Source organism: Neocloeon triangulifer, unplaced genomic scaffold (assembly GCF_031216515.1).
Source record: "Neocloeon triangulifer isolate White Clay Creek 2 clone unplaced genomic scaffold, ASM3121651v1 ptg000001l, whole genome shotgun sequence".
Lineage (NCBI taxonomy): Eukaryota > Metazoa > Arthropoda > Insecta > Ephemeroptera > Baetidae > Neocloeon > Neocloeon triangulifer.
This window is the reverse complement of record NW_026775544.1, coordinates 888,563-913,308: the sequence shown is the minus strand read 5'-3', so window position 1 is coordinate 913,308 and position 24,746 is coordinate 888,563. Positions and strand designations below refer to the sequence as shown.

Sequence of the window (24,746 nt, the reverse complement as noted above, 5' to 3'; positions counted from 1 at the left end):
AATTTTTCGTATTTAGCATAATGGTCCAGATTCAAGTTGGAGAGTGCCAATATATGATCTGCAGCTGCTTTCACATGGACTGTGTGACGTGCAGAGGCACACGCGGGAACCAAATTTTCAAGTTCAACCAAGTTGCGATCCAGCAAAAAATGTTCCAATTATAATTTTAGGCACAGAAAAGTAACGTAAATTTTTATTTCTGCAAAAATAATGTTTTATTTATAAGAACTCTAAAAAAAGTATGGTTTGAAATTTTTCACTTCAATGAAATATCTTCTTTCAATTTATTACAGAAGAGTTGTCAAGCTTGTACCAACTCTTATTGATGAAATTTGAATCGACATACCTCCTGTTCTTTGATTATCATCTCTCAGCAATAGCTTTTGGCAGGTCAATCGAAAAGCTGAGAGGGTGGCAGTCGAGAGTGTTGATGTTGACCATTACTGCTGTCTGGGTCTTCGAAAAAGAAGGAATGCACACAAGACAAACTCTCTGTCCTTTCTCAGCTGCAAAATAACAAATATAATCAATAAATTAAGTTTCATTTTAAAAATTTCAATTTCCCCACTTGTTATGGTTCTGGTTTGGAACTCTGGTTGGTTTCCTGCAAAGAAAATGTCAGGGCAGTCCTCAATCATGAATGGGTCATTGTGGAAGCAGGGGTAAGAATCTGCAAATGTTAAACACGATTTTATTTATTTTTTTATCAGACTTTTACAACAACTTACAAAGGGTGTCTGGACAGGTTGGAGCCATGTGACCCCACCGGATGCAATTTTCGAGCACGTCCAGCCTGTTATCAACTTTGCAGAATGAGTGAATGTCAGAAACTGGCTGTCCAGAAGATCCCAAGATGAGACAGTTGCCGACCTCACATTTGTATGGGTTTGTAACCAAGTGCAATGTGTTAAACATGGTCGACTGGAAGGAATATTAAGATATAAAACAAACAAAGGTAAAAAAAATGTTCAAAAATACCTTTGGGAAAATACATGGATGGAACGGCTGTTGCGGCAACATTTGGCTGCAGGGATCAAATTCACCAGGCAGGATGTCCACATCGATGGAAGTCTGATGATTAAATTTTTAATAAATTATTTAAAATTAGAATTCTATTAATACTTACGAGCATCTCTGCAAAGTAATCATCTAGACGTCTAGCACTGCTCATCAACATTTCTTGAGTTTGAGCGTCCACATTTCGCAGCTGCCTGGTGCCCATATTAGCTTGCGGGTGATCTTGCAAACTGTTACCTGTTTTGATTTTTTTTAAAGTTGTAAAAAATTAATTATCATTTAAATTTACCAGCAAAAATTGCTCTCACAACGTGAGACATGCGCTCCTGGTCTTCGGGACTGCCTGCCTGTCCCCGGAGAAACTCGAGAAGAATTTCCGCACACATTACACCGTCCCCGGAATTGGGATTGCCGATGCTCAAACCACTCACAAGAAGTACATATCTTAAAAAAAAAAATAATCATTGCACGCCAATCCTTTGCTCTAGAGAAAATTTACTTGTCAGGGCCTGCCAATGGTTTGTGCACTCGTTCTTTTGGTGTCGGAAAGCAACAGTCCTCAACAGTAAAATTTCCTTGCCTATCGTCCGTTCCAAGAACAGCTATTACAATTCCTGTAAAATTAAATTATAGTGACTAATGAGATGGTTTTTGAAAGCGATTTTACCGGTGACCAATTGTTGTACGTTTATGTTCCCACAGAGAGCAATTCTCTGCAGCTCATCTTCTAGCACCAAACTGTCCGAATCGTCAGCAAAAAATGTGAGTGTTGACGTTGCTTCGAGCTGGTGCTAAAATTTAGTAAACAGTTAAAACCTGGTTAAATAAATTAATTTCATTTCAGATTATTTGTTTCATTACCTCTTCACTGACTTCCTTCAAAATATTTGGCTTCAAGGATTGATTTTTGTACAATGTTCCCACAATGATGCACTTCTTGGGGTCTTCGTTACCATCCTGCAGCTGGTAGAGTTCGATAATGGGAACATCTTGGCCTAAAAGTAAATATTCAATGCTTCAGTTTGTTTTGCGCATAATCTTATGAATAACGTACCCCATTTCTTCCTGGCAAGTGCCTTCAAAGATTCACGAATGGTCTTCAGACGCATCATGTACATGGGAGCAAATTGCCGGTTGAAGTCATCGGTGTTAGGGAGAACAAATTTTGAGCTTAGATTTTTGTATTCACACGTGTCTCTATGCAAAACCTCTTCGGCCGACATTGCTGAAGTCGGTATACAATTGTAAAACAGAAAACAAGATTGAAATAGTCGAAAAATCGGCTGCAAAGGGCAAGAAGTTTTACTGTTTGTGGACAACCCAGTTTCTGGCGCGCGAAACTATTTCTTGCGCCACGCCCCCATTTTCCAAGACAGCATGAGACAAGCATGGCGTCCGATACTCACGTGTCAGATCAAAATAAGCAGAAATATCGCTATAAAAACGGCAAGAAATTTGGAAAAGTGAAAGAAAAGCGATGGGAACCAAAGAAGAGACCTTACGTTGCAGAGCTGGACAGTATCAAGAGTCTCCAGGAGAGCTACAAACAGGTTAGCACTTAAAATATTTTGACTCAAATTTTTCTTATGAATTTTTGTTGCTTTTTTTTTAGATTGATCTCTCAAAAGTGAGCAAATTTTCGGATCTCCCTTTGTCTTGGAAAACCGTGAAGGGTCTCAGTGAAAATGAATACACCAGTCCGACTGAAATTCAAAGGGCAAGCCTCCTGTACAGTATGCAAGGAAATGATATTCTCGGTGCTGCAAAGACGGGCAGTGGAAAAACATTAGCATTCCTTATTCCCGTAAGAATGATTTTTTTTTTAATTAATGATTTTACTCATGTAAATTATGAACAGGTCATTGAAAGGCTTTACTGCCTACGATGGACAAGGTTGGATGGTCTGGGAGCTCTGATTATTACGCCAACTAGAGAATTAGCTTTCCAAATTTTTGAAACCTTGAGGAAGGTTGGCCATCATCACGACTTTTCTGCTGGCTTAATTATTGGTATTAAATATATGATTGAATAAATATTGCATAATATTATGTCCATTTTTCTTCAAAGGTGGAAAAGATTTGAAATTTGAGACAAAGCGAATGGACCAATGCAATATTGTAATTGGCACCCCCGGCAGGATTTTGCAACACATGGATGAAAATCCACTCTTCGACTGCGTCACCATGAAAGTAATACTTTACCCAGTAATTTTAAACTTTTATTAAATTTGTTTAAAATAGATGCTGGTTCTAGACGAAGCTGATCGCTGCCTCGACATGGGCTTCGAGAAAACCATGAACAGCATTATTGAAAATCTGCCACCAGAGAGGCAAACGCTGCTTTTTTCAGCCACCCAGACCAAATCTGTAAAAGACCTTGCTCGTCTGAGTTTGAAAAATCCCATGTACGTGTCGGTCCACGAAAATGCCAAGCACGTAACTCCTGAAGGACTGAAGCAGAGCTACATGGTTTGTGAGCTGCATGAAAAACTGGCCATGCTTTGGTCATTCGTCAAGCACCACAAGAGGAGCAAGATCCTCGTCTTCCTTTCCAGCTGCAAACAGGTATGAAATGACCACAAAATAATTTCAAACCCTTCAAAAATATTTTTTAAGGTCAAATACATTTACGAAGCCCTATGTCGTCTTCGGCCTGGAATCAGTTTGATGGCTTTGTATGGTTCTCTCCACCAGATGAGGAGAATGACAGTGTATGAGGATTTTTGTAAAAAGAAACACGCTGTCCTTTTTGCCACTGACATTGCTGCTAGAGGATTAGGTACTTGAAACAAAAAATTTGGGAATCTTTTACATAATAAATTAAATTGCAGACTTTCCTGCTGTTGACTGGGTCCTGCAGCTTGACTGTCCAGAGGACGTAGACACCTACGTCCATCGAGCTGGCAGAACTGCAAGGTTTACAAGTATCGGAGAAGCCCTGCTTGTTCTTTTGCCAAGTGAAGAGCAGGCCATGATAGAGAACTTGACAAAGAGACGAGTTCCGATAGAAAAAATTCAGTAAGTTGAATTTTTTTTTTAATTTTTTTATTTTTATTATAATTTTTTTTTTCAGGGTAAATCCGAGAAAGCTGAATAATCCTCAGAGAGCGCTGGAGGCGTGCTTAGCAAGGGACTCGCTTCTCAAAGAATCAGCTCAGCGAGCATTTATTTCTTATTTCAAAGCCGTGTACCTAATGAAGGACAAAGATGTCTTTGATGTCAAAGCCCTGGACTCTGAAGCGTATGCCAGGTATTAATTTAAAAATTAACTTGCAAAATTTATCTAACAAAATAATTGTAAGATCACTCGGCTTAGCTCTTCCTCCAAGAATAAGATTCTTGGAAAGGAAAATTAAGGCAGAAAACAAGAAGAATGTAGATGCACAGAAAGATGAGGCACAATATGCTGAGGAAGAACTTTCGCATCAAAATCAAGCTAAAATTCCTGCACAAGATGCTTATGACTTCAAATCGAGTAAGGAGATGCAAATTTTGTTTTGCTTCAAAGCTAACTTATTGTTTTATGTAGATTTAAGTGATTCGGACGATGATGTGCTGACAATCAAAAGGAAGAACCACGCCCTGGAAGGCGCAGATGACGATGCCGACGATCTAATTGATTTAAATGAAGACAAGTTGGGCAAAAGAAAAGTCACAAAAGCAGCTGTAGCCAAAAAGATTTTAAAGAAGAAAATTGTCGCAAACAAAAAGATGACATTTGATGAGGAGGGAGAGGTGCTTTCTAATTTGAATTTTTATTAAGAATTTTAGTTAATCTGAAAATTTTAACAGGCTGTGAGAGATGGCACTAAAGAGAAGGTATCAGAGGCTGGCCAGCAGTATGAGAAGAACACTGAGGGTGGCGGCATCAACATTGAAGAGGCCAAGCAGACTATGCAGGAGGAGGACAAGTTCGACAAACAGAGATTCCGAGAGCGACTCAAAGCTAAGAAGAGGTAATTGAATAATTGGATTTTTCAATGGTTATTTAATTTTGTGATATAATACAGAGAGGCAAAGCAGAAGCTTAAACAGAAAAAGGCAGAAGAGAGGGAAGCTGCCCTCTTTGATGAAGGAGAAGATAGTGACGAAGAAGGCCCAGACTTGTCGTGGCTACCTGATCCAGACAAGATTTATGGTAAGGACAGGGAGAGTGGAGACGAGGAAAGTCAGGAAGAAGAATCTAAATTTGATGATGATAGTGAGAATGAATCTGAACAGATGGATTTGGATGAAGACGAGGAGCCTCCGTCTAAGAAGTAAGAAATCTCATATAACCAATTGACTTGTAAATTAATTTTTTATTTTTTTTTTTCAGGAAAAAGCCAAGTAAGAAAAGTGTTTTATCTTTGGAAGAAGAAGAGGAGCTGGCTTTGCAATTCCTCAGAAGTAGAAAATAATTTTTTTGTGAAGAGATTAAAAACTTTTATTATTAAAATGATTAAAATATATTCTTATTGAATTACATATATATCATTTTATCAAGAATTGTCTAGCATCAAAGACTTCTCAAATTCATGATACTGCATCTTTCGAAGTATGCAAAGTTGATGCTGGATGTCGAGAAAATGGGAAGTTGATGTGCTGAATTTTTTAACTTTAAATAGGATGTCACGGCAAGTAAATGAGCCATATGGTGTCCATTCTATTGGGGTATTCATAGCGGAATTGATAGTCTCTTTACCATTCTTGGTTACAAGTGTTTTAAGGGCTGAGGATGCAGCCTCTGAAAGCTTTAGTTCCTCAGAGGTGACATCAACATCTCCTTGCTCAAAAACTTTTCTATGGTCCTGGTGAAATGTTGAATGTTCATTAACTATTATAATATGAAGGACAATTCTCACCTCATCATCAAATTGGATAGAATTTTTGTCGCACCCAAAATCGTTCAAAACATTCTCTCCAAACGTCCATACAATAAGAATAGCCAACTTGAGCTAAATAATAATGATTCGCAAAAAGTTAATTGCATATTTAAACTTGATTATATCTTACCTCTAAGGAGACTTTTTCATCAACAGCAAACTGCTGCGCAACTGCTTCTAATGCTCTACTACGGGTTACATTGACGGTACTAGGGTTCAGTCGAAGTACAATATCTTGACCACTTGGAGAACTCTGCTGTAGAATTTCCATCACAGTACAGAACGAGGTCGCGGTGACGGTATCTAAAAATCAAGTGTCACAAAATTTACCAACAGAAAACAATTAAGCTCGATTACCAAATAGGCCAAAGATTATATCTTTATTAGAATAAAGAGATTGAGCAACAACCATGTTGCTCTCAAAGCTGAAATCTCCTTGGGCACAATCCAACAGGCAAGACGTGTATTTTAGAAGCTGCATGTTAAATAATAAATTAAAATAGTTTGGAAAAAGGTACAATATTTTACCAAGTTCTTTGAAGGCTCCTTGATTGTGTTGTGCAGCAACTCACCAGCACAGGCTAAAGTAATAAAACTGGCAGGACCCAATCGTTGCTCTTGGTAGAAATTTAGTAAGGTTTCCACTTTGGACTCTAAATTGGTAATGTGGTTGTTCCCAAAAGTCCACTCTGACAGCAATGCACTTTTGCCAAGGCGAATAGTTGCAAGGTATATTATTATCCTCGTTTCATACTGAACCATTTGCCCATTTTTCCTACAAAATATAAATATGTTTTATTTAAGGGTAAAAATAAATCAGGAAAACTTACGGGGTCCACTCAAGAGCTTTTTGTACTAAAGCTTGTGCAATACTATTGGAACTCTTGATTTGTGTATCCAACAACTTTCCTTCTCTCTTGCCAAGATCCAAGCCCACAAACTTATGACAACCTCCATTTATTTCCTGGTCAGATAGCTCTGTGTGCCTTAAAATAAAGACACAAGCTTCGTGAACAACCAATGGAAGTTGGTGGCTTAAAACGTCAACGATGACTTGCTCCTTCTGTTCGAAATTCTTAATTGCAATCGTCATTTGCAGCAACAAGCGGGCTGCTTTTTGCTTCATTACGGCAAAACCAAATTGATCTGCAGAAGGTCAATTTAATAAAGAGATAAATCAAATTATAAAATATACCTTCGCAGTGCAGTACGTCCAGTAGTTGGTTATTGATGGAATTGCTCATCAACTTCAAGTTCAGTTCACTGAACTTAGCTGCTACTTCCAACAAAAAATCAAGGAAAGCACCTTTTGTCACTGCACACTTGTGCTCAGGTTTGAGCAAATAGCTGCCCTGAGATATTTTGTCTGTGTAGACTATGACCAACTCATCAGTCACGGGCAGGTCTTTAGCTAGTTTTCCAACCTATACCATTAATAAAATAGTACATTTTATATCTTTAACAAGAAAACCAAATACCTGGAGAAGAATGCCATGCAGAGTATTTTGTGGCTGAGGTTGAAAATTCAAGGAATAAATGTATGCAGGAGCCTGCTGAGGCTCCACCAAAGGAACCAACGCTTTGGCAGCAAGGTAGCGAGTGTGCATCACTGGACTTGCTGTGCAGACACTGACGTAATCAAGAAGTGAAAGGAGCTGGTTTTTGTTTGTTAAATTATTGTCAAAAGTTTCAAATAAAATTCATACATTTAAAGCACTATCTGTGCCTTCCAGAGATGAGGGGTACAGCCTTGCCAGTAAAAGTAGTACAGGGTACAAACTGCCCGCCACAACTTTGTCTTCTCTGATGGAAGCAGAAACACTTTCCAACTCATCAGCCAGAAGGCCAAAGAGGTCTGGATAGAGCTTGAAGAAAATTCTGCCGGTCATTCGATTCTTCCTGGGCAGGTCGTCATGACCTGGGGTATGTTTCACTCCAAAAACTCTGCTCATAAGTGCGCTGAACATCAAAGTTGCAGCATTTCGTTCCTTAAAAAAATAATTTGATCAAAATTTTAAATGTGCGACAATATTTTAGCTTACAGCCCAGTTGGCACTTTTGAAAGCTTGAACTGCAACAACAAAGCCCTCCGAGATGTACGGAGCAACGTGCTCCCCAAGGTGGGCACTTCGGAAAAGGGCTCTTAAAATATTGAGTGCGTGAAGTTGTCCTTCCGATCCAGAAACTTTCGCTAGCCTTAAAAGGGTAGACACAGTTTTGTGGAAGCATTCTGGTTTGGCTCGCACTTCAAGCTCCGTGGTGATGAGAGCTTGAACTATGAATGGTACGCCTGCACTGCGACGAGTAGTGCAGAGTTTCGTCAGTTTGATCGAACTTGAATTTTTCTCTTGGTCTCTTCCACAAATTCCTAACATGAGCTCGTCTAGCCATTTTGCAGGGAGCTGTGGCAACACTCCACTTGGTACCCTAAAATTGAAATAAAGAAATAAATAAGTTCAAACTAAAAGAGGTACTTACTTCCAAAGCCACGAGCACAATTTGCAGAAGCCAACATAAGCCTGCTCAAAAGCTCCTCTGTGCTTGGTTTCACAAAGTAAACTTGTGAAATGTTCTCCTATAAGCAAGAGTTGTTGATTGCTTAGCAGATACTGTTCAGCCTCAGACGCTGGAGCTTTGGCGGCCAAATCTCCCAGGGTTAACGACACTTCTTTGACTGTGCGCCATGCACAAAGTAAAACCATTTGAGCCGTTACTTTCGGAAAGCCCTGTGCTTCTTCCATCGTCAAACTATCAATCTCTTCTGGCAGATTAATGTCTTGATAAAATATTAATTGAAGTCAAATATGTCTGAAAGGAATATTGCAACAAACCAGTTTCAAAATCCATTGGCAAGTGTCCCTCTGGTGAAGAACTGTTTACTATTGGAGCGACCGTTGCGTTCATTTCAAAGCAGAAAGTCACAAGCTGGTTGATCAAAAATCTCCAAGAATTTGTTTCACTTCCTGTGGAAAGAGATCTGCAGAAAAGATAAAATTTATAGTTGATGTGAAAAGATGGCATAGTTTTGCCTTACCTTAAATCCTGCTCAATGATCAGGTAACGCAGGCAATAGAGAGTTCCATACATCGGCCCTTGAGCAGACGCTTTCAAAATACTTTTCTTAGCCACATTCAGTTGGAGTTCCAGTCGCTGAAGTAGTTTCTCGCAGATTATTAAACAAGAGCTTGATCTGTCAAGTTTAAAAATTAAACTATTTTCCCTAAATTAAGAAGTTTCTCACTTTGAGTTGTTTAACTTATGCAGTATGGGTTCTACGTCTATGCAACTGACAATCAAAGAGAGGACGCAGGCCGCATTGGTACATTCAGGTGGTTTGTGACTTTCGGACATCAGCAAACATTTCTGCAGCAGTTCTTCCAGGCACTCTTGCTTCTACAGTATGAATACGTATTGTGATCAAATCCGATATAAAAAAAACATACATCGAGTCCCAAAGTTGGTGTAGGAAAGGCTTTCAGCAACTCCAAGGCCATCTTCTTGTTGACCTCGTAAGTGTCCGTCAAACAGCTTAGCAAAATTTCAGCATGATCGGTGGTCGTCTGCTGACGCCAAACTCCACTCCATGGCTCTTCTGAAGCCATCAAGTCTCTAAATAAGCAAAGTGCTTGCAAAGAAAAACTTCTTCTACACAAACTCGAGCCAGGGAAAAGGTCGGAAAATGCGTTGGCGCACAAATGAGACACAAAATTGACATATCCTTCGTGGATATGTTCCTTGTTTTTGGCGGCGCGATAGCTGTCAGCAACTCGTGACAATAGCTAAACATTCATCTCAAATCAGAATTATACCAAACGAATCAGCATGTTTTGCCTTCTTTAATATCCCATAAGCAGTGTGACACGACGATGGGGAATCAGAATCTCCACAATATTTGAATCCTGTCAGTAGAGACATTAGCTCAATAGCATTCAGGGGTTCCGTTCTTTTTCTGGTTTCTGTGAGAAAAGAAAGAGCAGCCAGTCGAACTTCGTCGTCCGAGTGGCACAAGGCGAGCATAAGTCGCTGCAAACCCACAACTTCCATCCAATCCTTCTTATCACTGAAATTAACATTTAATATGTCGAAGCCGGCAATGTGATCAAAAGTTGAGATAATACCACTTTGCATGCTTTTTTGCCATCATGAGGCAGCTCAGGAGAACTTTTAAGTGGTTTGCAGAATCTTTGGATGCTGAGGACTTTGATAACTGGAAATTATTCAAATTATAGATAAGTTTTGGAGCATATTGATTGTGTTACCTCATTTGAACACACTTCAATTATGAAGTTAAGCGTTTGAGGTCGAAGCTCCACCGCCTTGGACAAAACAGGCTCCAGCGCTGGACACGGCATCATAAGGACTACAGGCATGATCCAAGTATTATACCAAAGCTCAACTGGGACTTCGATATTAATATGGCTTTTCATCAAAACTTCCAAAGTGCTGCTAGCCTAGAGTTTAAAATTTGCTGACTAATTTTGATTCTGTCCATATTATAGATTTCTTACATGAGGAGCAAGCGTTGTATTTTTTAGAGAATTAAGAAGCCAGTCGACTAAGCCAGAGAAATGCATTAAAACTGTGGAAGATCCCAAGCTGCTGCCCAAAGCAGCAACACCAAAAAATTTTGCTTTTGAGTCTGATGGAAGCTTTTTAAAGCTGTTTATTACGTATGATGTTGAAGTTTCATCTGGAGATAAAAGTTTGTGTTTTGGAAAAAAAGTAAATTTTTAATAAAAATAATATACCATTTTGACAAGCAGCTAGAAATGAGGCCAAAAACGCTTTAGTGGCGTGTCGAACACTGTCCATGTGATGCTCTAAGTAAACTATGCAGTGCTCTGTAGCTTTTGGCAGCAGAGAACGAATGAGGTCAGGGCAAAGAATTGCTGCTTGGGGCAAAAGTTTGCCAAGAGCTGCAATTGATCGACAGCTGCCCAAAATTATGTTTGACTCCGAGCTCCTAAAAATGAATATAATTTTTTGTCGAATACTAAAAAAAAAATTTACCTGGCAGACTTGTCGGCCAAAAATTCAAAGACTTTCAGCAATAGATGCTCATTTTTTAAATTGATTCTTGCCAATTCTTCGACTTTATAAATTCCAAGCAAGGCAGAACATAGACTGAGTTTCACCGGTGTGCTGCAATCCTTGAGCGCAATCCAGTTTGAGGTTTCCACTTGTTCTTTTTCAACCATTATCACAGCTAACACTTGTAAAATTTTTGTCTGAAAAAATAAAAATTGTTATTTATTGTTAAAAAAATTTACAAATAAAAAATTTTAAAAACAAACTGCATTCGACAAATTTTCCTGAAGCCTGTCGGCACACAAAATTGCACTCATGGCACAGGAGCTCAAGGTGTCAAATGGAAGCTGTGGTGGTGGTTCGGCAAGAAGTTCGGTGAATGTCCCTAGCAAGTTGCTCAGTTGGTCAGTAGCTCCTAATCCAAAGCTCAAAGTTTTGTTTGCAACTTGCAAAACTGTGGATGCTGCCTGAGACAGAATATGCAGACCTCGAAAGATGATTTGCTGTTCAACCGCAACCATCTCGGAGAGACTAAGAGGAATAAAATTTAAACAATTGTTATTGCCTTCACTTAAAAAAAATAATAATAATGATCGTCTCACTCTTTCAACTCTGAATGTGTTTTAACTCCGCATTTGAGGAACTCGAGGGTGTCTTTCCAGCAAGGAATGATAAATTTTTCTGCAAGAGCCAGACTTTTTGTCAAATGAGTTATGGTGCCTGCAGCAGAAGACTGGTCTGATGTCTTTTTGACAGCGCTGCGTAAATATTGAGAAAAGAGCTCTGCAACTTTGTCCCAAGAATGCTCACATTTAACACTTTGATCCAAAATTCTGAAATATTAGAGAAAGTCTTATATAAGCGAAACTAGGTTTATATAAAATTACATACTTAAAAAATGCATTTTTGACATGACCCTGGTAATCAGCCAGAAGGTACAGGACAACCAAACACTGCAGGAATTGTGTTTTCTCAGCACTATCCAAATTATTTGGCCAGCCCTGTAAAAGACAAATAATAATTTTAAATTATCAAACCATTATAGTGCAGGTTAATTTTAGTTTATTGCTCATTTTTTACCTGGCTTGAAATTTCTTTGACTTCCTGGAGAATTTCCTCTGGAGGAGCTGCAGAGCATACTAGCTGAAAGAGTCGCACTTTTTTCGTGATAGAGGAAAATTCATGGATCAATCCTGAAACAATACATGAATCATTTTTTTTTTAAATTTCCCCCAATAAAACTAGAAGGGAATAATTTAATTTTGATGCATAATAATTTACAAAAAAAAATTCTGTGTACGAAAATTTGAAAAGAAAAAAAAATCTTTCCAGACCTGAGTGCAGTTGCTCACAAAAATCGAAGCAGTGGTTTGGAAATTGTGATGGATTCATAGACTTCACTGCAATCTTTTTCGACTTGCTGCCTGTGATCCGCAAATTCATTGTTGCCATGATGAGCTCTCAAGCTCTCTCAACTGCGATTTCTACACACAAAATCTGAAAATAATAAGAAAATAATAAGTATAATTTTAAGGTTATTGATAAACTATGAAAATAAATATATTCTCTCAAAAATTATGACGCTATATTATGGATTCCAGAATTAAAATTCACTTGTCTGATCGTCTCATTTTCATCAAGAAAATAACAACCACATGGACTCCTGTTGGACAGGTCCCACATGGACTGAAACGTCATTATGACCATAATAAATGGGCAACATCACAATGATCCACTTTAAAAATGTTGCTTTGTTTTTTGATAATAAGGATAACGTTTATCAATTATTTTTTATTTATATTTTAAATTTAATTTGAATGAAAATTTAGCATAAATTGTGTAATTTAATTAGGCAAGAAATAAAAAGATTTTGTCAGCAGGCTTTATTGCCTTACGTTGGCTAAACTGATTTCTGAGCCCAACCAAAAGCGCCAAAAAACACAGCTGCCCGAGCTGCCGTAGGTCTGCAGATAATTTTCGTTTTTCTTTTCTTCTGTCCTGCAATTTTTATCTACAGATCATGGAGTCGGACACTCCAGACACTATGCAAATGGACTCTGCCGAAACCGAGCCAAGCACACTTTTTGATTCCGACGTCGCTGAAGTCGAAGTAGAAAGTTCGGAGCCCGCTGCCGAAGAAAACAGAGCCAAAGGAGAATTTAATGAGGAGGATGAAGAGGACGACGAAGATTTGGACGATGACATGCTAGAGGAGCTCTTAAATGCAGACAGTGATGAAGAGGGTGATGTCGAAGACGTTCAGGAGGATGCCATGGCCGTCGAAGGTGACGGAAATGCGTCAAACAAGCAAAGTGAAAAGTCCGGTTTGACGACGGATAAAATTGTCCGAGTATGTCTTCTTAATTAATTTAATTGCATTTTCTTTTTATCGATATGTTATTTACAGTTGCCTCTATCAAGGATCAAGCAAATTATAAAACTGGACGAGGATGTAGATAGAGTCAATGGAGAAGCAGCATTTTTGGTGGCCAAAGCAGCTGTAAGAATTAAATATATATGTAATTGAAAATAAATTTATGCTTCTATTGATGTGTGTCTTTTCAGGAACTATTCATCCAGAGTTTCGCAAAGGAGGTGTACAAAGTGACTGCCAGGTCAAAGAAAAAGACTGTTCAACTGCGAGACATCAATACTTGCATTGATGAGGTCATGTGCATGCAATTTCTTGAAGGTTGCTTCCTCGAGCAGTTGTGAAGTTCTAGAACTCTCATTTTTGTAATTATATCCTAGGGAATATTTATAAATTACACAAATAATTTTTGAAAATTACTGTATTCATCATGTTATTTACTCAAGCGCAATTATCAGCAGTTAAATGATTTTTAAAATTACAAACATATCAGTTATTGAACTTTTTTTGCACACACAGGTATGCAAGTCAAAATGCTTTTTTTTTAGTTTTCATTCTGCCTTCAAAGTGTTACGATTTTTATATCACAAGTCTTTCTGGGCAAAAAAAATTCATTCCATAAAATACCTTGATCGCTGTTTTAATACGGCAGAGGTGACCGTTTCTCTTTTTGCTGTACAAATTAAGCATGATTTAGGTCGAGATCCACCCATCACAACAATGAAACACTATTTGATTGTTGCTAAAACCCATCAATTGGGCACAAGACAAGTTGAATCCAATCGAAGCTTTTGGTAACAATTCAAATGTTATATTATGACGTGAGGGGACTTTTGTTTAGGTGGAAATCGTGGGAAACTCTCTCAAGTACTACTTACTACTACTTCTTGATTAAAAGATTATTCATGATTCAAATATCAGGAAATCCAAAAGAACAAAATTTCATTTCATTGACTCAAGTGAGCCAGCTCTGACACCTGAAGTGGATTAAAATAATTCCTGAACTTTGGTTTCAAATTTTAGTGATTATTTCCGATTAATTCATTATTGGGTGCAAAATGACAGAATTTGGCTCTAGGAAATGGTTGTTAATGGAGATTCAAATTATTTTTTAAGAAAAAATCCACTGTCGACAAATTTTAAGAACTGAATGCAGAATTTTGGGAGTACCTCTTTGATTTTGCTGCCACAACAAAATTGCACAAACCTTACATCAGTGAAAGTAAAACAGGTGTTGCATGGCGGAGATGATGTGGCAAATTACAAGTATCTTTAAAAACAGAATTCCAAATGTGTTTTATGAGGGAAGAAGTTTACTTTTTGCGGCGGGCCTTTCGTTTTCGAGCTTGCTCATTTTGGTGATGGGGACTGTCGTTTTCCTTGCGTCCGTTGCTCTGGCTGTACAGACTGTTCAGAAAGTCCTCCAAATCTGGCTCACTGTGAAGGAGCATTACTTGTTTACTTGAAGGTTGAGTTATTTCCAACTCTAACCTACCTCGGCTGGTCCGTCTTTCTGCCGTCAGCACTGTTCTTGCTTGACTGGTTGTTGTTCCTCTTGCCCAAGACTATGCGGTATTGAACAGCGTGGCTGTTGGCCTTCAGGTGGCGCAGGTTGTCTGCTTGGCAGGCTGCCCACTCAGTAATGTCATAGACAGATCCCTCCATGCAGGCGTAGTAGTACCAGAGAAAGCCCATTACACTGCTCTCAGCCCAAATGTCACCCTAGACAAAGAGGAATTAATTTGGAAATTCTTCAACAAAAACGTTGTTGTTTTGTTTTTTTAATTTTACTAACATAATTATATGTTAGAAATTGTCATATCTTGCTTGCTTCAAAAAAGCAAGCACAATATAAGTTCAATATTTCAATAGTTTTGCTGTTGTCCGTCAGCGACACATTTTTGACAGGTGACCAAAAATGTAATTTTGGATGGACGTAACTTGTAATATGGTTTTATTGTTACCTCTCTAGCAGAATGGTGGATTTTGCACTGCGAACACATTCGGGCCGCATAGCAAGGTCTGTCGACGGGGATTCTTCTGTGCCTCTTGCCGCAGTTAGTGCATCTGATCGTGTTGGCCGCCTCCTCCATCTTCTGGTGCAATTGGTTCAGCAAATCACTCAGCTCGCTGTAAGCGGCTTCCTCTAGGTGGGAGCGAGCAAGCTCAGTGTCATAAAGCTGACGCTTTCCCTGAATAACAAAATTAATTTAGAGGATGAACAAGTATCTCAACAAATATTAAATATTACAGGTTCGCCGATAAGGTCGAAAGCGTGGACAAGAATTTTGAATGCTTCTTCAGCACCGGGTTGGCTGTTTTTGTCAGGGTGGACAAGAAACGCCTGGCGCTTGTAATATCTCTTGATGTCATCGTCCGTGCAAGAAGGTGCTACGCCAAGAATGCTGCAATTTTGAACACAGCATTAGATGATTCGTATTAAAAAATGAGATCCACTGACCTATAGGGGTCTTTTCCTCTACAAGAGAGCAGTCTCTTCATTGCCTCATCTCCTGTAGCGGGCAACGGCAAATTTGCCTCCAGTTTGGACGGCTCATTGTGCTCCCATGGCTTCTTGCTGCCCCACTTGAGCCACTTGGGAATCCACTTGTTCCACCAGCGAGGCGGTGAGGCCTGGTGACGGTGCCGAGATCGACGCTGCTGTTGCTGAGAGGACAAAAACGGCAGAGAATTCTTCACGTAGCCCCAACTATCACTCGCCAATTGTTTCACTTTGCCACAGGCAGATCCACAACTAAAACATAATAAAGCATCAAAAATTCTGAAACATTAAAATAACATATTAATTAACCCAAAAAGCAAGTAGAAAATGGTTCATATAAAAATTAAGATTAATTATACTCAACAAAAGTCTGACGGAAAATTGAATGTATTAAAAAAATGTTAAGCCGTTCAGTCTGCAATCTGGAAAATCCAAATCGCATCGCTTCACAGCAAATTTAATTTAGTCCGAGCGCGACACAACCTGTCCTTGAGAGACTGGTTGTAATTTGATGCTGGACGTTTAGAAATTTTAAGTTTTGATTCTTTAGACTCTTACAGGTGCCATCCTAGTTTTGAGCTCATGCCAAGGACGTCAGAAAGAAGGTGCAGGAACCAAGAAATGGCCAGCCAGGCCACAGCGCACCACTGGATCAAGTGGCGGTACACAATTGGCCAAACGGCACCTAACACAATTATTAGAAAAATTCAACCATTTTAGGCTTAACTACGTACTGAATGAATAGGGGCAGTCCTTCTTCTTGCCTTTTCCTTTGCGGCTGCCATTGGCGGACTTGTCTTGCCCTTGGCTAGAACTTCTAGTTTTGTTGTTTTTCCCTTCGCTCTTTCCACCGGACGAGGTTGAATTAGTCACTCCTTATTTTAAATAAATTGAATCTTTTAAAGTTCCAATGAAAAAAATTTACCTCTGCGGTCTTCACCACAATTCTTGCAGGGTTTTCCTCCACCCTTGACCAAATTCTTCTCAGCAGCCCGAGGTGGCAAGTTGAGATTGTTGTTAATGTGCAACGGGCGTTTGGCCACTCCAGGCTTGGAGGCTTTGTGGTTGTTCAATGGCACGCCTCCCTCCACATTACGGCAATCACTCTTGACAGCGCGGACCTTGAAAGAGTCTGAATTCTTAGCGGACGAGTCTCCCGACTGCGAGGAACTGTCATGGGCAGACCGGTCTTCATCTTCGTCTCCTCCGATCGAGCCGTCCTCAACAGACGCCCTCCTCTGGTACAAAATTGGCACAGGAGATGAAGTTCGAGCTTCAAGACCGACTTTCTGAGGGCAGGGCTCGTCACCTGACAGCTGTCGTTTCAAACCTGATCCATTCACACTGCCTTTCTTTCCGTTGGAAATTTTGCCACTTTTCAGGGTCGTCTTAGACGACTTGAGGGCAGCCATGGAATCGGTTTTGTTAGAGATGTTGGGACTCAAATTGCGAGGTTTTGTTGGTGGTGATTTGCTCACTATGTCCGAGTACGAAGGTCGCATTGGTTTCACCTGTGGAAAAAATTATCAACCGATTCAAGTGAAAAAAAAAACTAAATTATCACCTCAGCGACCATTCGCTTTTTAGGGACAATCTTTTCTTCCAGTGGTGGCGGGGGTTGCGGTTGAGGCTCTGGCAATCTCTCTGGAGAACTCACTATACCAAAAGGATTGTAGGTGCCGCCTCCTTGAGAGGACCAGTTGCACATCAGATTGTCAATGTAGTTTCTCTCCTGCATCGGCTGCGGAGGCAGCGGAGGCTGTTCAGGGACGGGTCTCCTAAACAGTCCAAACTCATCACTTTCGCAGTAGCCGGCAAAGTTGTTGAATCTAAAAAGGCCAGGTTTGCTATTAACATCGTAAAATTATATAGATTCAGGTCTTAAAGATCAACCTCATGGCCGACGTATCTTGAAGAGGAAACAGTGAGTTGACCGGTGGGCTGCTGTAGTTGTAGAAACCAACAAGGTCTTCGTTGTGGGCCCCAATGATGGGCTGTGAACTGGGCCTTGGGTTGCCGAGTTGGAAACGGTGCAGATGGTCCGCCTCGTGGGGCACAAAGGGCTGCGGCTGTTGCTGCTGCAGGTAGGGAGGCCATTGAGAGGCAATGGGCGAGAACCCCAGCTGATTGTACTGCCCTTCGCTGTCCACTCGGTCGGCCGACAGGTTCTCGATCAGGTCGTCAATGGACCTCTTCTGAGGACCCGCACTTTGGCGTTGATCCTCCATTTCCGAAACTGCAAAAAAAATTCCGAAATTCAGACTCACGCCATTCGCACGAAACATTAGTTTTTCAGTTTAATAAATCGTTTAAATTTCTGATTGTTTCAAATACAAATTGAAAGTTTCGACAGTGTGGCTGATGTGTCGAGAAAACTGGACTTTATCCTCGACCACAAAGACATGGGAAGCTTGTACAGGCCGTGAAAGGCGACCGAAATTGTAAGACGAGCAAAAGAGTTCGACTTGAGAAAATCATACGAACACGGCCAGAAAATGATTCAAGAAGTATTCAAATAGGATTTCAGTGGGTTCTCCACACAATTACCTTCGAGGAATCGAAATTCTACTCGAAATCACGACTCTCACAGCCTAGTTGACATCATGGCGGCCGTATGTTTATGATTCGGGTTCGGGCGGGCGATGCTCGATTGTTTTCCGCCAAGCAGCAAAACCTGCAAAGGCGCGAGAGATGTCGTAACCGCGTGTGGCACTTAAACATGTTGTACGCAAACGCGTTTAATAAAAGAATTATTACAATGCGACAATGCGCAGTTTTTTTTTAATTTAATATAATTTTGTTGCTAATTGTTGATGAATTAACATAAAGAGAAAAATCAAATTCGAGAGAGGCACTTTGTTAGACAAAAACAATTAAGGCATCTGCTGGGCATCAACATATATATAACATTTTATAAAATTGAAAAATGTATATATTTTGCATGCGTGACTTTCATATTATTAGTTTTCATATTATTGGTGATTTTTCCATAAGATATGAAAAATTCTAAGCTTTATGAATTTCTCGCTGGCCGAATTTTAGCCGGAATAAAAATTACAAAACATAATCATAAGAAGAGAAAGGCAGGAAATACCAGAAATACGTCTTTAATCGTTATTTATTTATTTATTTTTATTTATTTTTTTACTAGTGGATGTTAGTTACACAAAGAGGGTTATTATTTATTATATTTTTATTAAACTGGCAGATCCCACTGCCAGGGTTGTGCTGGCAGATCCGCGGCGTCGTCAGAGTAAATTGAGCACTGCTTGTACTCGCATACAGTTGACCTGTAGGCGTAGGTCAAAAGGACGTCATCAGCAGCGACAGCAACAGTCACAGTGTTTCCAGTGCTGGCGACGATGCTAGTCGGCACCCAAGCTCCAGCAGAATTTTGGGTCTAAAAAATTAAGTTTAAATCCATTTTACCACGATAAGGAAAGTGCCCACAGCAAATCCTTCGGTGCCAGAAACTCTGATGTTTCTATCGAAAGTGATGGTGATCTCCCCAGGCGCGCTCACCGTAGAATCGATGGGCTGCATTACTTTTTTAATTTTATTTTCTTCACAATAATTATTTTTACCCTAGGTCCGTAAGCCTGAAAATCCTCTCCGTAAATGAGTTTGCGAGCAGCATTGGACAAACGGTCAGCAACGGTCTGTTTGTCCCTGGGGTGAATGCTAAATACATTGGTTCATTAAATTAATAATTCACTAATTATTTTTTTCATAAAAATAACTTACTCTCCTGTGGGCGCATCACGGTCAGTCAGATCGTAAGCGGCAGCAAAGAAAGCGTCTGCCATCAAAGGGTTGGGCAAAACGCCTTGGTCGGCAGTCTGGTGGAAACGAAGTTTGCCCCAATTGTAGTTATCTCCTCTTTCAGTAGGTCCAACCTATAAATTTCAATAAAAATTATATTTTTAGAAAATTGCTGACAATGCTGACTTTGCTTCATTTTATTTTTTTATTATTGATGAATTTTTTATTTGTGAAAATGCTTGGCAAAAGTAAATATGAATAAAATTTATATCTTAATGCAGAAACAATTGATTCTAGTTTTATTTATTGAAAGTTATTTTATTATTTGCATTTATTTATTGAAGAATTTAAGTGAGGAACTAAGATTTAATTTGAACAAATTTTCAATTAATCCCACGCAGAAAATAAATGATCAAAAGCTTATATTTAATTGAAATTCTATAAATACCTGGACAACCCCAAAGGGAAAAGCTACGTCATTTTCAGCTCCAACTTGTCCATCAACAAAAGTTAGCTTCCAGTCTCTGACCAAAGCTGCAATGTGGCAAGCGTAGTATGTGGGATTGTTGCCTACGTTTGCCTCACCCTGGTACCAAATTGCTCCACGGACAGAGGTCTTGGTCAAAGGAGCAATCATGGCGTTCCAGAGAGCAGATTCAGAGTTTTGGTCAACGCTATTCAGTTTCGATTAATTATTCTTATTTTTTTTTATTTTGAATTTTTTTATTATATATAAAAAAAATTTTTTTTAATAAAAACGTCTTTTGCTTTTACCCATCGTTGGCAGGAGTGAGGCAGTAGACGGGCACTCTCTTGGAGAACCAGGCCTCAATACGAGTTCCACCCCAAGTGGAGTCAATCAGGCCGATGGGCCGAGTGTTTCCGAGAGCTTCAGAAATGCGCTCGCCGTACAAAAGGCAAAGGGCAGAGAAGCCAGGAACATTGCCTGCAGGCATTATTTAATTTGAAATAATTTGTTATGCTGCATAATAATCTAATCATTTTATTTTACTGGCGGTAAGTGCACTCCAGCCAACGTTAAAGCTGTTGACTTCGTCAAGTTCTGCGTCTATGGAAAATTTCCTTTCAACTTTTAAAATACGAATATTTGGATACAGGAGAGCATTGTTCACTTCTTCAGTCGAGTTGTAAATCTATTTTATTTTTTATCAGAGTTACTAGGTTCTATGGTTATTATTCTTCAATAATTTTATATACCTGACTGACGGGCATTGCCATATTGCTTTGACCACTGCAGACCCAAACGTCTCCAAACCAAGCCGTTAACACAGTTCTGTCTACGTTGTTCTAGTGTAATAAGTAGCACATTAATTTCAAATTTCAAACGTTTCTTTCCTTTTCCTACGTGTATAATTTCAAAATCAATTGGACCTCCCGCTGCGTGAGGCAAAAGAGTTACTTTCCAAGTACCATCGGCTGAAATAATTTTAATTAATATATTGAAAGTTCTATAACTTTAAAAGTAAATATTGTATTTAATTACCATTAACACCAGACACGATCTGGGAATTTTCAAAATTCACTTCAATTCGCGCACCGACTTCGCCAAATCCCCAGATTACGGCGCGCTTTGGCTCCATTTGCAGGACCATATCATTCTGGTAGTAGTTTGCTAGGCGGAAGGCGCCCTGGCCTGAAATAATAATTATAGTTTAATGTGAATTATAAAATTTCAATTAAAAATATTCCAACCGCTGGCGACGGCCAGGCATAGGGCAAGGATCAGAACAGATCGAGCCATATCTTTTCAGTTTCTGTTTGATGAACGTCGGACTTCACATTTTAAAACAATGGATTAATCTAATCTCAATCACGCTCAAGTGTGGTCCAATAAATGAAATCATTGAACTTGCTTGGACCCATCCACAGTTCTCTCGCAAGTTTGACAGTTAAAAAAATTATAAATGCATTTTTTGCATAAGAATAAGATAAAAGGTTAATAATTCACGAGACAATTATTATTTATATTATTATTATTTATTCTTCTCGGTCTGTATTTATTCTTAAATTGATTTTAAAATATTACTTCTTTTATATTGTTCATTTTCAATTATTGGAATTGTTGAAAAAAAGCTAGAAGCGCTTTTTATTATTCTTTATATACTCAAATTCGCTCAATTTATTATGATTCTTTTCTTTTATGCGTTCTTAAAAAAAATAGCATCAAAGCAGTGGCCCAAAACACAATACGTTTCATTAACAGATGAAAGACACTACAAAATTTATTCATACCAGTCTCAAAAACACTTCATTTATTTTTGCGTACAGTAGATGATAGTTATACAGAGAGCGTTACTATTCATAAAACTTTTAAGCCAGATCCCACTGCCAGGGTTGTGCTGGCAGATCCGCGGCGTCGTCAGAGTAAATTGAGCACTGCTTGTACTCGCATACAGTTGACCTGTAGGCGTAGGTCAAAAGGACGTCATCAGCAGCGACAGCAACAGTCACAGTGTTTCCAGTGCTGGCGACGATGCTAGTCGGCACCCAAGCTCCAGCAGAATTTTGGGTCTACAAAAAAAATAAAGAAAAAAAATATTTTTAATAAATTTTAACATTTAAACAAAGAAATGCTCACAGCAAATCCAGTGGTGCCTGAAACCCTGATGTTCCTATCAAAAGTGATGGTGATCTCCCCAGGCGCGCTCACAGCAGAATCAATGGGCTGCATTAATTTTTTCGGTAATTTTATTTGTATTTATAAACTAATTTTACCCTAGGTCCGTAAGCCTGCAAATCTTCACCGTAAATGAGTTTGCGAGCAGCATTGGACAAACGGTCAGCGACGGTCTGTTTGTCTCTGGGGTGGATGCTAAATAGGGAAATTAAAAATAAATTATTATTTTTTATTTGAAAAAAAAATTGCTTACTCTCCTGTGGGCGCATTGCGGTCAGTCAGATCATAAGCGGCAGCAAAGAAAGCGTCGGCCAGCAAAGGGTTGGGCAAAACGCCTTGGTCAGCAGTCTGGTGGAAACGAAGTTTGCCCCAATCATAGTTATCTCCTGCTTCATAAGGCCCAATCTGTTATTAATGAAAACTTGTTTTTAATAGTATATTTGCTGATGGCCTGATTGGATATTATCAATTATCAAAATATATTGTTTATTTTTAGCTTTAATAACTGAAGAAATACTCACACGTGTACAGTAATACAAGTACCGCATTTCCAAAATTATTAATATAGAAAATAAAAGTTTTAATTTATTTTATTATTCACTTTCATGATAAATTTTATTGCTATTTTATGATTGCATTGAAATTCATTAAAAAAGCAATTTTGATAACATACAATAAAAATTATAAATTATTAAAATGATATTACATTCAATAAATATAAATGCTTAAAAATGTTCATTTAGAAAAAAGAATGTACTTTTTTTGCAATATGTAATGTTGCTATGAATAATGGAAGATAAATAAAAATAAATAGACTGAGTAATTAAAATTTAAGAAATACCTGGACAACGCCAAAGGGAAAAGCTACGTCATTTTCAGCTCCAACTTGTCCATCAACAAAAGTTAGCTTCCAGTCTCTGACCAAAGCCGCAATGTGGCAAGAGTAGTATGTGGGGTTGTTGCCGACATTGTTCTCGCCCTGGTACCAAATTGCTCCACGGACAGAGGTCTTCGTCAAAGGAGCAATCATGGCGTTCCAGAGAGCAGATTCAGAGTTTTGGTCAACGCTAAATCAGAAAAAAATGGTTAAAATTTCATTTAAAATATCTGCCATTTGTGTAACAAAAGGCTGCAAGTGAGTGTATTAGTGTAGATTTCATTTACATTTCACACTGAAAAAGGTGAAAGCTGCGTTGATAATTTCAACAAATTAATTTAATTCAAACCATTGTTTTTTTTTATTAATAATAATAATAATAAATGGGTAATAATTTTACCCATCATTGGCAGGAGTGAGGCAATACACGGGCACTCTCTTGGAGAACCAGGCCTCAATGCGAGTTCCACCCCAGGTGGAGTCGATCAGGCCGATGGGCCGAGTGTTTCCGAGAGCTTCAGAAATGCGCTCGCCGTACAAAAGGCAAAGGGCAGAGAAGCCAGGAACATTGCCTGCGCGCAAAATTTAATTTAATTTTCATATAATATAAAAAAAATATAAATTTATTTACTGGCGGTAGGCGCACTCCAGCCGACGTTAAAGCTGGTGACCTCACTCAATTCAGTGTCAATGGAGAAGGACTTTCCGAGCTGCAGCAGGCGGATGTTCTGGTACCTGAGGGCGTTGTTGGTCTCTTCAGTAGCATTGTAGATCTAATTTCGATTTATTATAAATGACAATTAAAGAATAAAAAATACATTACTTGGATGATGGGCATTTCCATGTTGCTTTGACCACTGCAAACCCACACATCTCCAAACCACGCAGAAAAATTGATAGTGTCCACGCCATTCTAATAAAAAAATTAACTTTCAACTAGATTTTTTTTATTTGCTTTTCTTTACCTGGATGACTTGGAAATCAAAAGGACCTCCAGCAGCGTGAGGCAAAAGCTTGGCTTTCCAAGTACCATCGGCTAATATTTAAAAATATGTTAAAAACTAAATTCAATTTAGAGATAAGACTGATTATATACCGGCGACACTTGTAACGACCTGGTTGTTGTCGTAATTGACTTCGATCGACGCACCAACGTCGCCGAATCCCCAAACGACGGCGCTCTTTGGCTCCATTTGCAGAACCATATCGTTTTGGTAGTAGTTTGCCAGGCGGAAGGCGCCTTGGCCTAGAAAAATTTCACATTTTAAAAGAAAAAAAAAACTCATTTTCAAGCAAAAAATTTACCATTGGCAACGGCCAGGCAGAGGGCGAGAACCAGCACAGATCGAACCATCCTGGGAGTTGGTGTGGACAAGTGACTTTGCAATTGCCGGACCACGCGTTTTTAAACCAAAAGCCAAATCTTATCTCAATCTGGCTCAAGAGCCCCGAAAAACAAAATTGATTTACGCTCTTTCGAACCTAGAAGTCACCAAATTAAATGATTTACGGCTGTTTCTTAGGATTATAATTTAATCCTGTGGGTGAGATATCTTGTTTTTTAAGCTACGTTATATTTGGAAATTTTCTGCAATACCGGCAAAAAGAGATGCTTTATACGATTTTTCAGTAAAGAAACTTTGAATAGAGACAACATGTGTGGATTAAATAGTTGATTATAACAAA

The 24,746-nt window shown here is 39.0% G+C and overlaps 7 protein-coding genes across 10 annotated transcripts; 2 read left to right on the top strand and 5 right to left on the bottom strand.

Annotated features, from left to right (window-relative positions):
- Positions 1–176: 176 nt before the first annotated feature.
- Positions 177–2,356, bottom strand: LOC132201443 (DNA polymerase delta subunit 2). The gene is made up of 10 exons (XM_059627619.1): positions 2,072–2,356; positions 1,879–2,012; positions 1,685–1,808; positions 1,517–1,631; positions 1,307–1,461; positions 1,127–1,254; positions 979–1,071; positions 729–921; positions 569–670; positions 177–506 (listed from the first exon to the last, which is right to left on the bottom strand). The coding sequence occupies exons 1-10, from the start codon at positions 2,238–2,240 to the stop codon at positions 364–366; spliced, it is 1,356 nt and encodes a 451-aa protein (XP_059483602.1). The 5' UTR covers positions 2,241–2,356; the 3' UTR covers positions 177–363.
- A 25-nt stretch (positions 2,357–2,381) lies between these two features.
- Positions 2,382–5,472, top strand: LOC132201430 (probable ATP-dependent RNA helicase DDX10). 2 transcript variants are annotated; one of them, XM_059627605.1, is made up of 13 exons: positions 2,382–2,567; positions 2,630–2,821; positions 2,876–3,026; positions 3,085–3,206; positions 3,258–3,581; positions 3,633–3,795; positions 3,848–4,034; positions 4,090–4,266; positions 4,319–4,491; positions 4,546–4,751; positions 4,809–4,972; positions 5,027–5,275; positions 5,335–5,472. In XM_059627605.1, exons 1-13 carry the CDS (start codon positions 2,406–2,408, stop codon positions 5,414–5,416), a joined length of 2,352 nt encoding a protein of 783 aa, XP_059483588.1. In that variant the 5' UTR covers positions 2,382–2,405; the 3' UTR covers positions 5,417–5,472. The 2 variants fall into 2 exon arrangements, with proteins under 2 accessions (XP_059483588.1, XP_059483580.1); XM_059627597.1 differs by having other exon boundaries at positions 4,319–4,751.
- LOC132201423 (thyroid adenoma-associated protein homolog) lies at positions 5,341–12,590 on the bottom strand. Its single transcript, XM_059627586.1, has 27 exons — positions 12,524–12,590; positions 12,244–12,406; positions 11,990–12,102; positions 11,801–11,910; positions 11,512–11,742; positions 11,176–11,440; positions 10,892–11,109; positions 10,630–10,844; positions 10,390–10,571; positions 10,141–10,332; positions 10,000–10,088; positions 9,713–9,941; positions 9,325–9,660; positions 9,123–9,274; positions 8,916–9,071; positions 8,713–8,858; positions 8,360–8,657; positions 7,924–8,308; positions 7,588–7,869; positions 7,360–7,536; positions 7,077–7,305; positions 6,712–7,027; positions 6,410–6,656; positions 6,239–6,356; positions 6,012–6,184; positions 5,861–5,953; positions 5,341–5,806 (listed from the first exon to the last, which is right to left on the bottom strand). The coding sequence occupies exons 2-27, from the start codon at positions 12,359–12,361 to the stop codon at positions 5,498–5,500; spliced, it is 5,379 nt and encodes a 1,792-aa protein (XP_059483569.1). The 5' UTR covers positions 12,362–12,406; positions 12,524–12,590; the 3' UTR covers positions 5,341–5,497.
- A 187-nt stretch (positions 12,591–12,777) lies between these two features.
- On the top strand, positions 12,778–14,392 carry LOC132195648 (DNA polymerase epsilon subunit 4-like). Of its 2 annotated transcripts, none has more exons than XM_059617799.1 (4): positions 12,778–12,867; positions 12,927–13,259; positions 13,317–13,409; positions 13,475–14,392. In XM_059617799.1, exons 2-4 carry the CDS (start codon positions 12,930–12,932, stop codon positions 13,622–13,624), a joined length of 573 nt encoding a protein of 190 aa, XP_059473782.1. In that variant the 5' UTR covers positions 12,778–12,867; positions 12,927–12,929; the 3' UTR covers positions 13,625–14,392. The 2 variants fall into 2 exon arrangements, with proteins under 2 accessions (XP_059473782.1, XP_059473773.1); XM_059617790.1 differs by having other exon boundaries at positions 12,826–12,871.
- Positions 13,690–18,413, bottom strand: LOC132195642 (uncharacterized). Of its 2 annotated transcripts, none has more exons than XM_059617785.1 (11): positions 18,331–18,413; positions 17,677–18,019; positions 17,348–17,612; positions 16,709–17,294; positions 16,518–16,658; positions 16,342–16,468; positions 15,742–16,035; positions 15,532–15,685; positions 15,245–15,472; positions 14,772–15,002; positions 13,690–14,717 (listed from the first exon to the last, which is right to left on the bottom strand). In XM_059617785.1, the coding sequence occupies exons 2-10, from the start codon at positions 18,009–18,011 to the stop codon at positions 14,772–14,774; spliced, it is 2,361 nt and encodes a 786-aa protein (XP_059473768.1). In that variant the 5' UTR covers positions 18,012–18,019; positions 18,331–18,413; the 3' UTR covers positions 13,690–14,717. The 2 variants fall into 2 exon arrangements, with proteins under 2 accessions (XP_059473768.1, XP_059473758.1); XM_059617775.1 differs by having other exon boundaries at positions 14,776–15,002.
- A 476-nt stretch (positions 18,414–18,889) lies between these two features.
- On the bottom strand, positions 18,890–21,367 carry LOC132193471 (sialate O-acetylesterase-like). Its single transcript, XM_059614177.1, has 11 exons — positions 21,259–21,367; positions 21,050–21,199; positions 20,912–20,982; positions 20,764–20,853; positions 20,558–20,699; positions 20,320–20,491; positions 19,994–20,219; positions 19,528–19,679; positions 19,368–19,464; positions 19,234–19,320; positions 18,890–19,183 (listed from the first exon to the last, which is right to left on the bottom strand). Exons 1-11 carry the CDS (start codon positions 21,305–21,307, stop codon positions 18,980–18,982), a joined length of 1,440 nt encoding a protein of 479 aa, XP_059470160.1. The 5' UTR covers positions 21,308–21,367; the 3' UTR covers positions 18,890–18,979.
- Positions 21,368–21,787: 420 nt separating this feature from the next.
- LOC132194355 (sialate O-acetylesterase-like) lies at positions 21,788–24,520 on the bottom strand. The gene is made up of 11 exons (XM_059615586.1): positions 24,366–24,520; positions 24,157–24,306; positions 24,026–24,096; positions 23,884–23,973; positions 23,692–23,833; positions 23,461–23,632; positions 23,025–23,250; positions 22,437–22,588; positions 22,282–22,378; positions 22,145–22,231; positions 21,788–22,077 (listed from the first exon to the last, which is right to left on the bottom strand). The coding sequence occupies exons 1-11, from the start codon at positions 24,412–24,414 to the stop codon at positions 21,877–21,879; spliced, it is 1,437 nt and encodes a 478-aa protein (XP_059471569.1). The 5' UTR covers positions 24,415–24,520; the 3' UTR covers positions 21,788–21,876.
- Positions 24,521–24,746: the final 226 nt, after the last annotated feature.

What these genes read in the sequence shown, in the direction of transcription:
- LOC132201443 (XM_059627619.1), bottom strand. Translation starts at nt 2,240, where the DNA reads ATGTCGGCCGAAGAGGTTTTGCATAGAGACACGTGTGAATACAAAAAT. An exon ending in TGAAGGAAGTCAGTGAAGAG is followed by an intron (nt 1,809 to 1,878) that starts GTAATGAAACAA and finishes ACTAAATTTTAG; the next exon opens with CACCAGCTCGAAGCAACGTC. An exon ending in ATTACTTTGCAGAGATGCTC is followed by an intron (nt 1,072 to 1,126) that starts GTAAGTATTAAT and finishes TTTAATCATCAG; the next exon opens with ACTTCCATCGATGTGGACAT.
- LOC132201430 (XM_059627597.1), top strand. Translation starts at nt 2,406, where the DNA reads ATGGCGTCCGATACTCACGTGTCAGATCAAAATAAGCAGAAATATCGC. An exon ending in TTCTGCTGGCTTAATTATTG is followed by an intron (nt 3,027 to 3,084) that starts GTATTAAATATA and finishes TTTTCTTCAAAG; the next exon opens with GTGGAAAAGATTTGAAATTT. An exon ending in GTTCCGATAGAAAAAATTCA is followed by an intron (nt 4,035 to 4,089) that starts GTAAGTTGAATT and finishes TTTTTTTTTCAG; the next exon opens with GGTAAATCCGAGAAAGCTGA.
- LOC132201423 (XM_059627586.1), bottom strand. Translation starts at nt 12,361, where the DNA reads ATGGCAACAATGAATTTGCGGATCACAGGCAGCAAGTCGAAAAAGATT. An exon ending in GCAAAAAAGCATGCAAAGTG is followed by an intron (nt 9,942 to 9,999) that starts GTATTATCTCAA and finishes TGTTAATTTCAG; the next exon opens with TGATAAGAAGGATTGGATGG. An exon ending in ATGAAAAAGTCTCCTTAGAG is followed by an intron (nt 5,954 to 6,011) that starts GTAAGATATAAT and finishes ATTATTATTTAG; the next exon opens with CTCAAGTTGGCTATTCTTAT.
- LOC132195648 (XM_059617799.1), top strand. Translation starts at nt 12,930, where the DNA reads ATGGAGTCGGACACTCCAGACACTATGCAAATGGACTCTGCCGAAACC. An exon ending in CGACGGATAAAATTGTCCGA is followed by an intron (nt 13,260 to 13,316) that starts GTATGTCTTCTT and finishes TGTTATTTACAG; the next exon opens with TTGCCTCTATCAAGGATCAA. An exon ending in TTTTGGTGGCCAAAGCAGCT is followed by an intron (nt 13,410 to 13,474) that starts GTAAGAATTAAA and finishes GTGTCTTTTCAG; the next exon opens with GAACTATTCATCCAGAGTTT.
- LOC132195642 (XM_059617775.1), bottom strand. Translation starts at nt 18,011, where the DNA reads ATGGAGGATCAACGCCAAAGTGCGGGTCCTCAGAAGAGGTCCATTGAC. An exon ending in TTGTGGTGAAGACCGCAGAG is followed by an intron (nt 16,659 to 16,708) that starts GTAAATTTTTTT and finishes ATTTAAAATAAG; the next exon opens with GAGTGACTAATTCAACCTCG. An exon ending in AGAGGAAAAGACCCCTATAG is followed by an intron (nt 15,686 to 15,741) that starts GTCAGTGGATCT and finishes TCAAAATTGCAG; the next exon opens with CATTCTTGGCGTAGCACCTT.
- LOC132193471 (XM_059614177.1), bottom strand. Translation starts at nt 21,307, where the DNA reads ATGGCTCGATCTGTTCTGATCCTTGCCCTATGCCTGGCCGTCGCCAGC. An exon ending in GATCGTGTCTGGTGTTAATG is followed by an intron (nt 20,983 to 21,049) that starts GTAATTAAATAC and finishes AAATTATTTCAG; the next exon opens with CCGATGGTACTTGGAAAGTA. An exon ending in CTGGAGTGCACTTACCGCCA is followed by an intron (nt 20,492 to 20,557) that starts GTAAAATAAAAT and finishes TAATGCCTGCAG; the next exon opens with GCAATGTTCCTGGCTTCTCT.
- LOC132194355 (XM_059615586.1), bottom strand. Translation starts at nt 24,414, where the DNA reads ATGGTTCGATCTGTGCTGGTTCTCGCCCTCTGCCTGGCCGTTGCCAAT. An exon ending in TGGAAATGCCCATCATCCAA is followed by an intron (nt 23,834 to 23,883) that starts GTAATGTATTTT and finishes AATCGAAATTAG; the next exon opens with ATCTACAATGCTACTGAAGA. An exon ending in CTGGAGTGCGCCTACCGCCA is followed by an intron (nt 23,633 to 23,691) that starts GTAAATAAATTT and finishes TTTTGCGCGCAG; the next exon opens with GCAATGTTCCTGGCTTCTCT.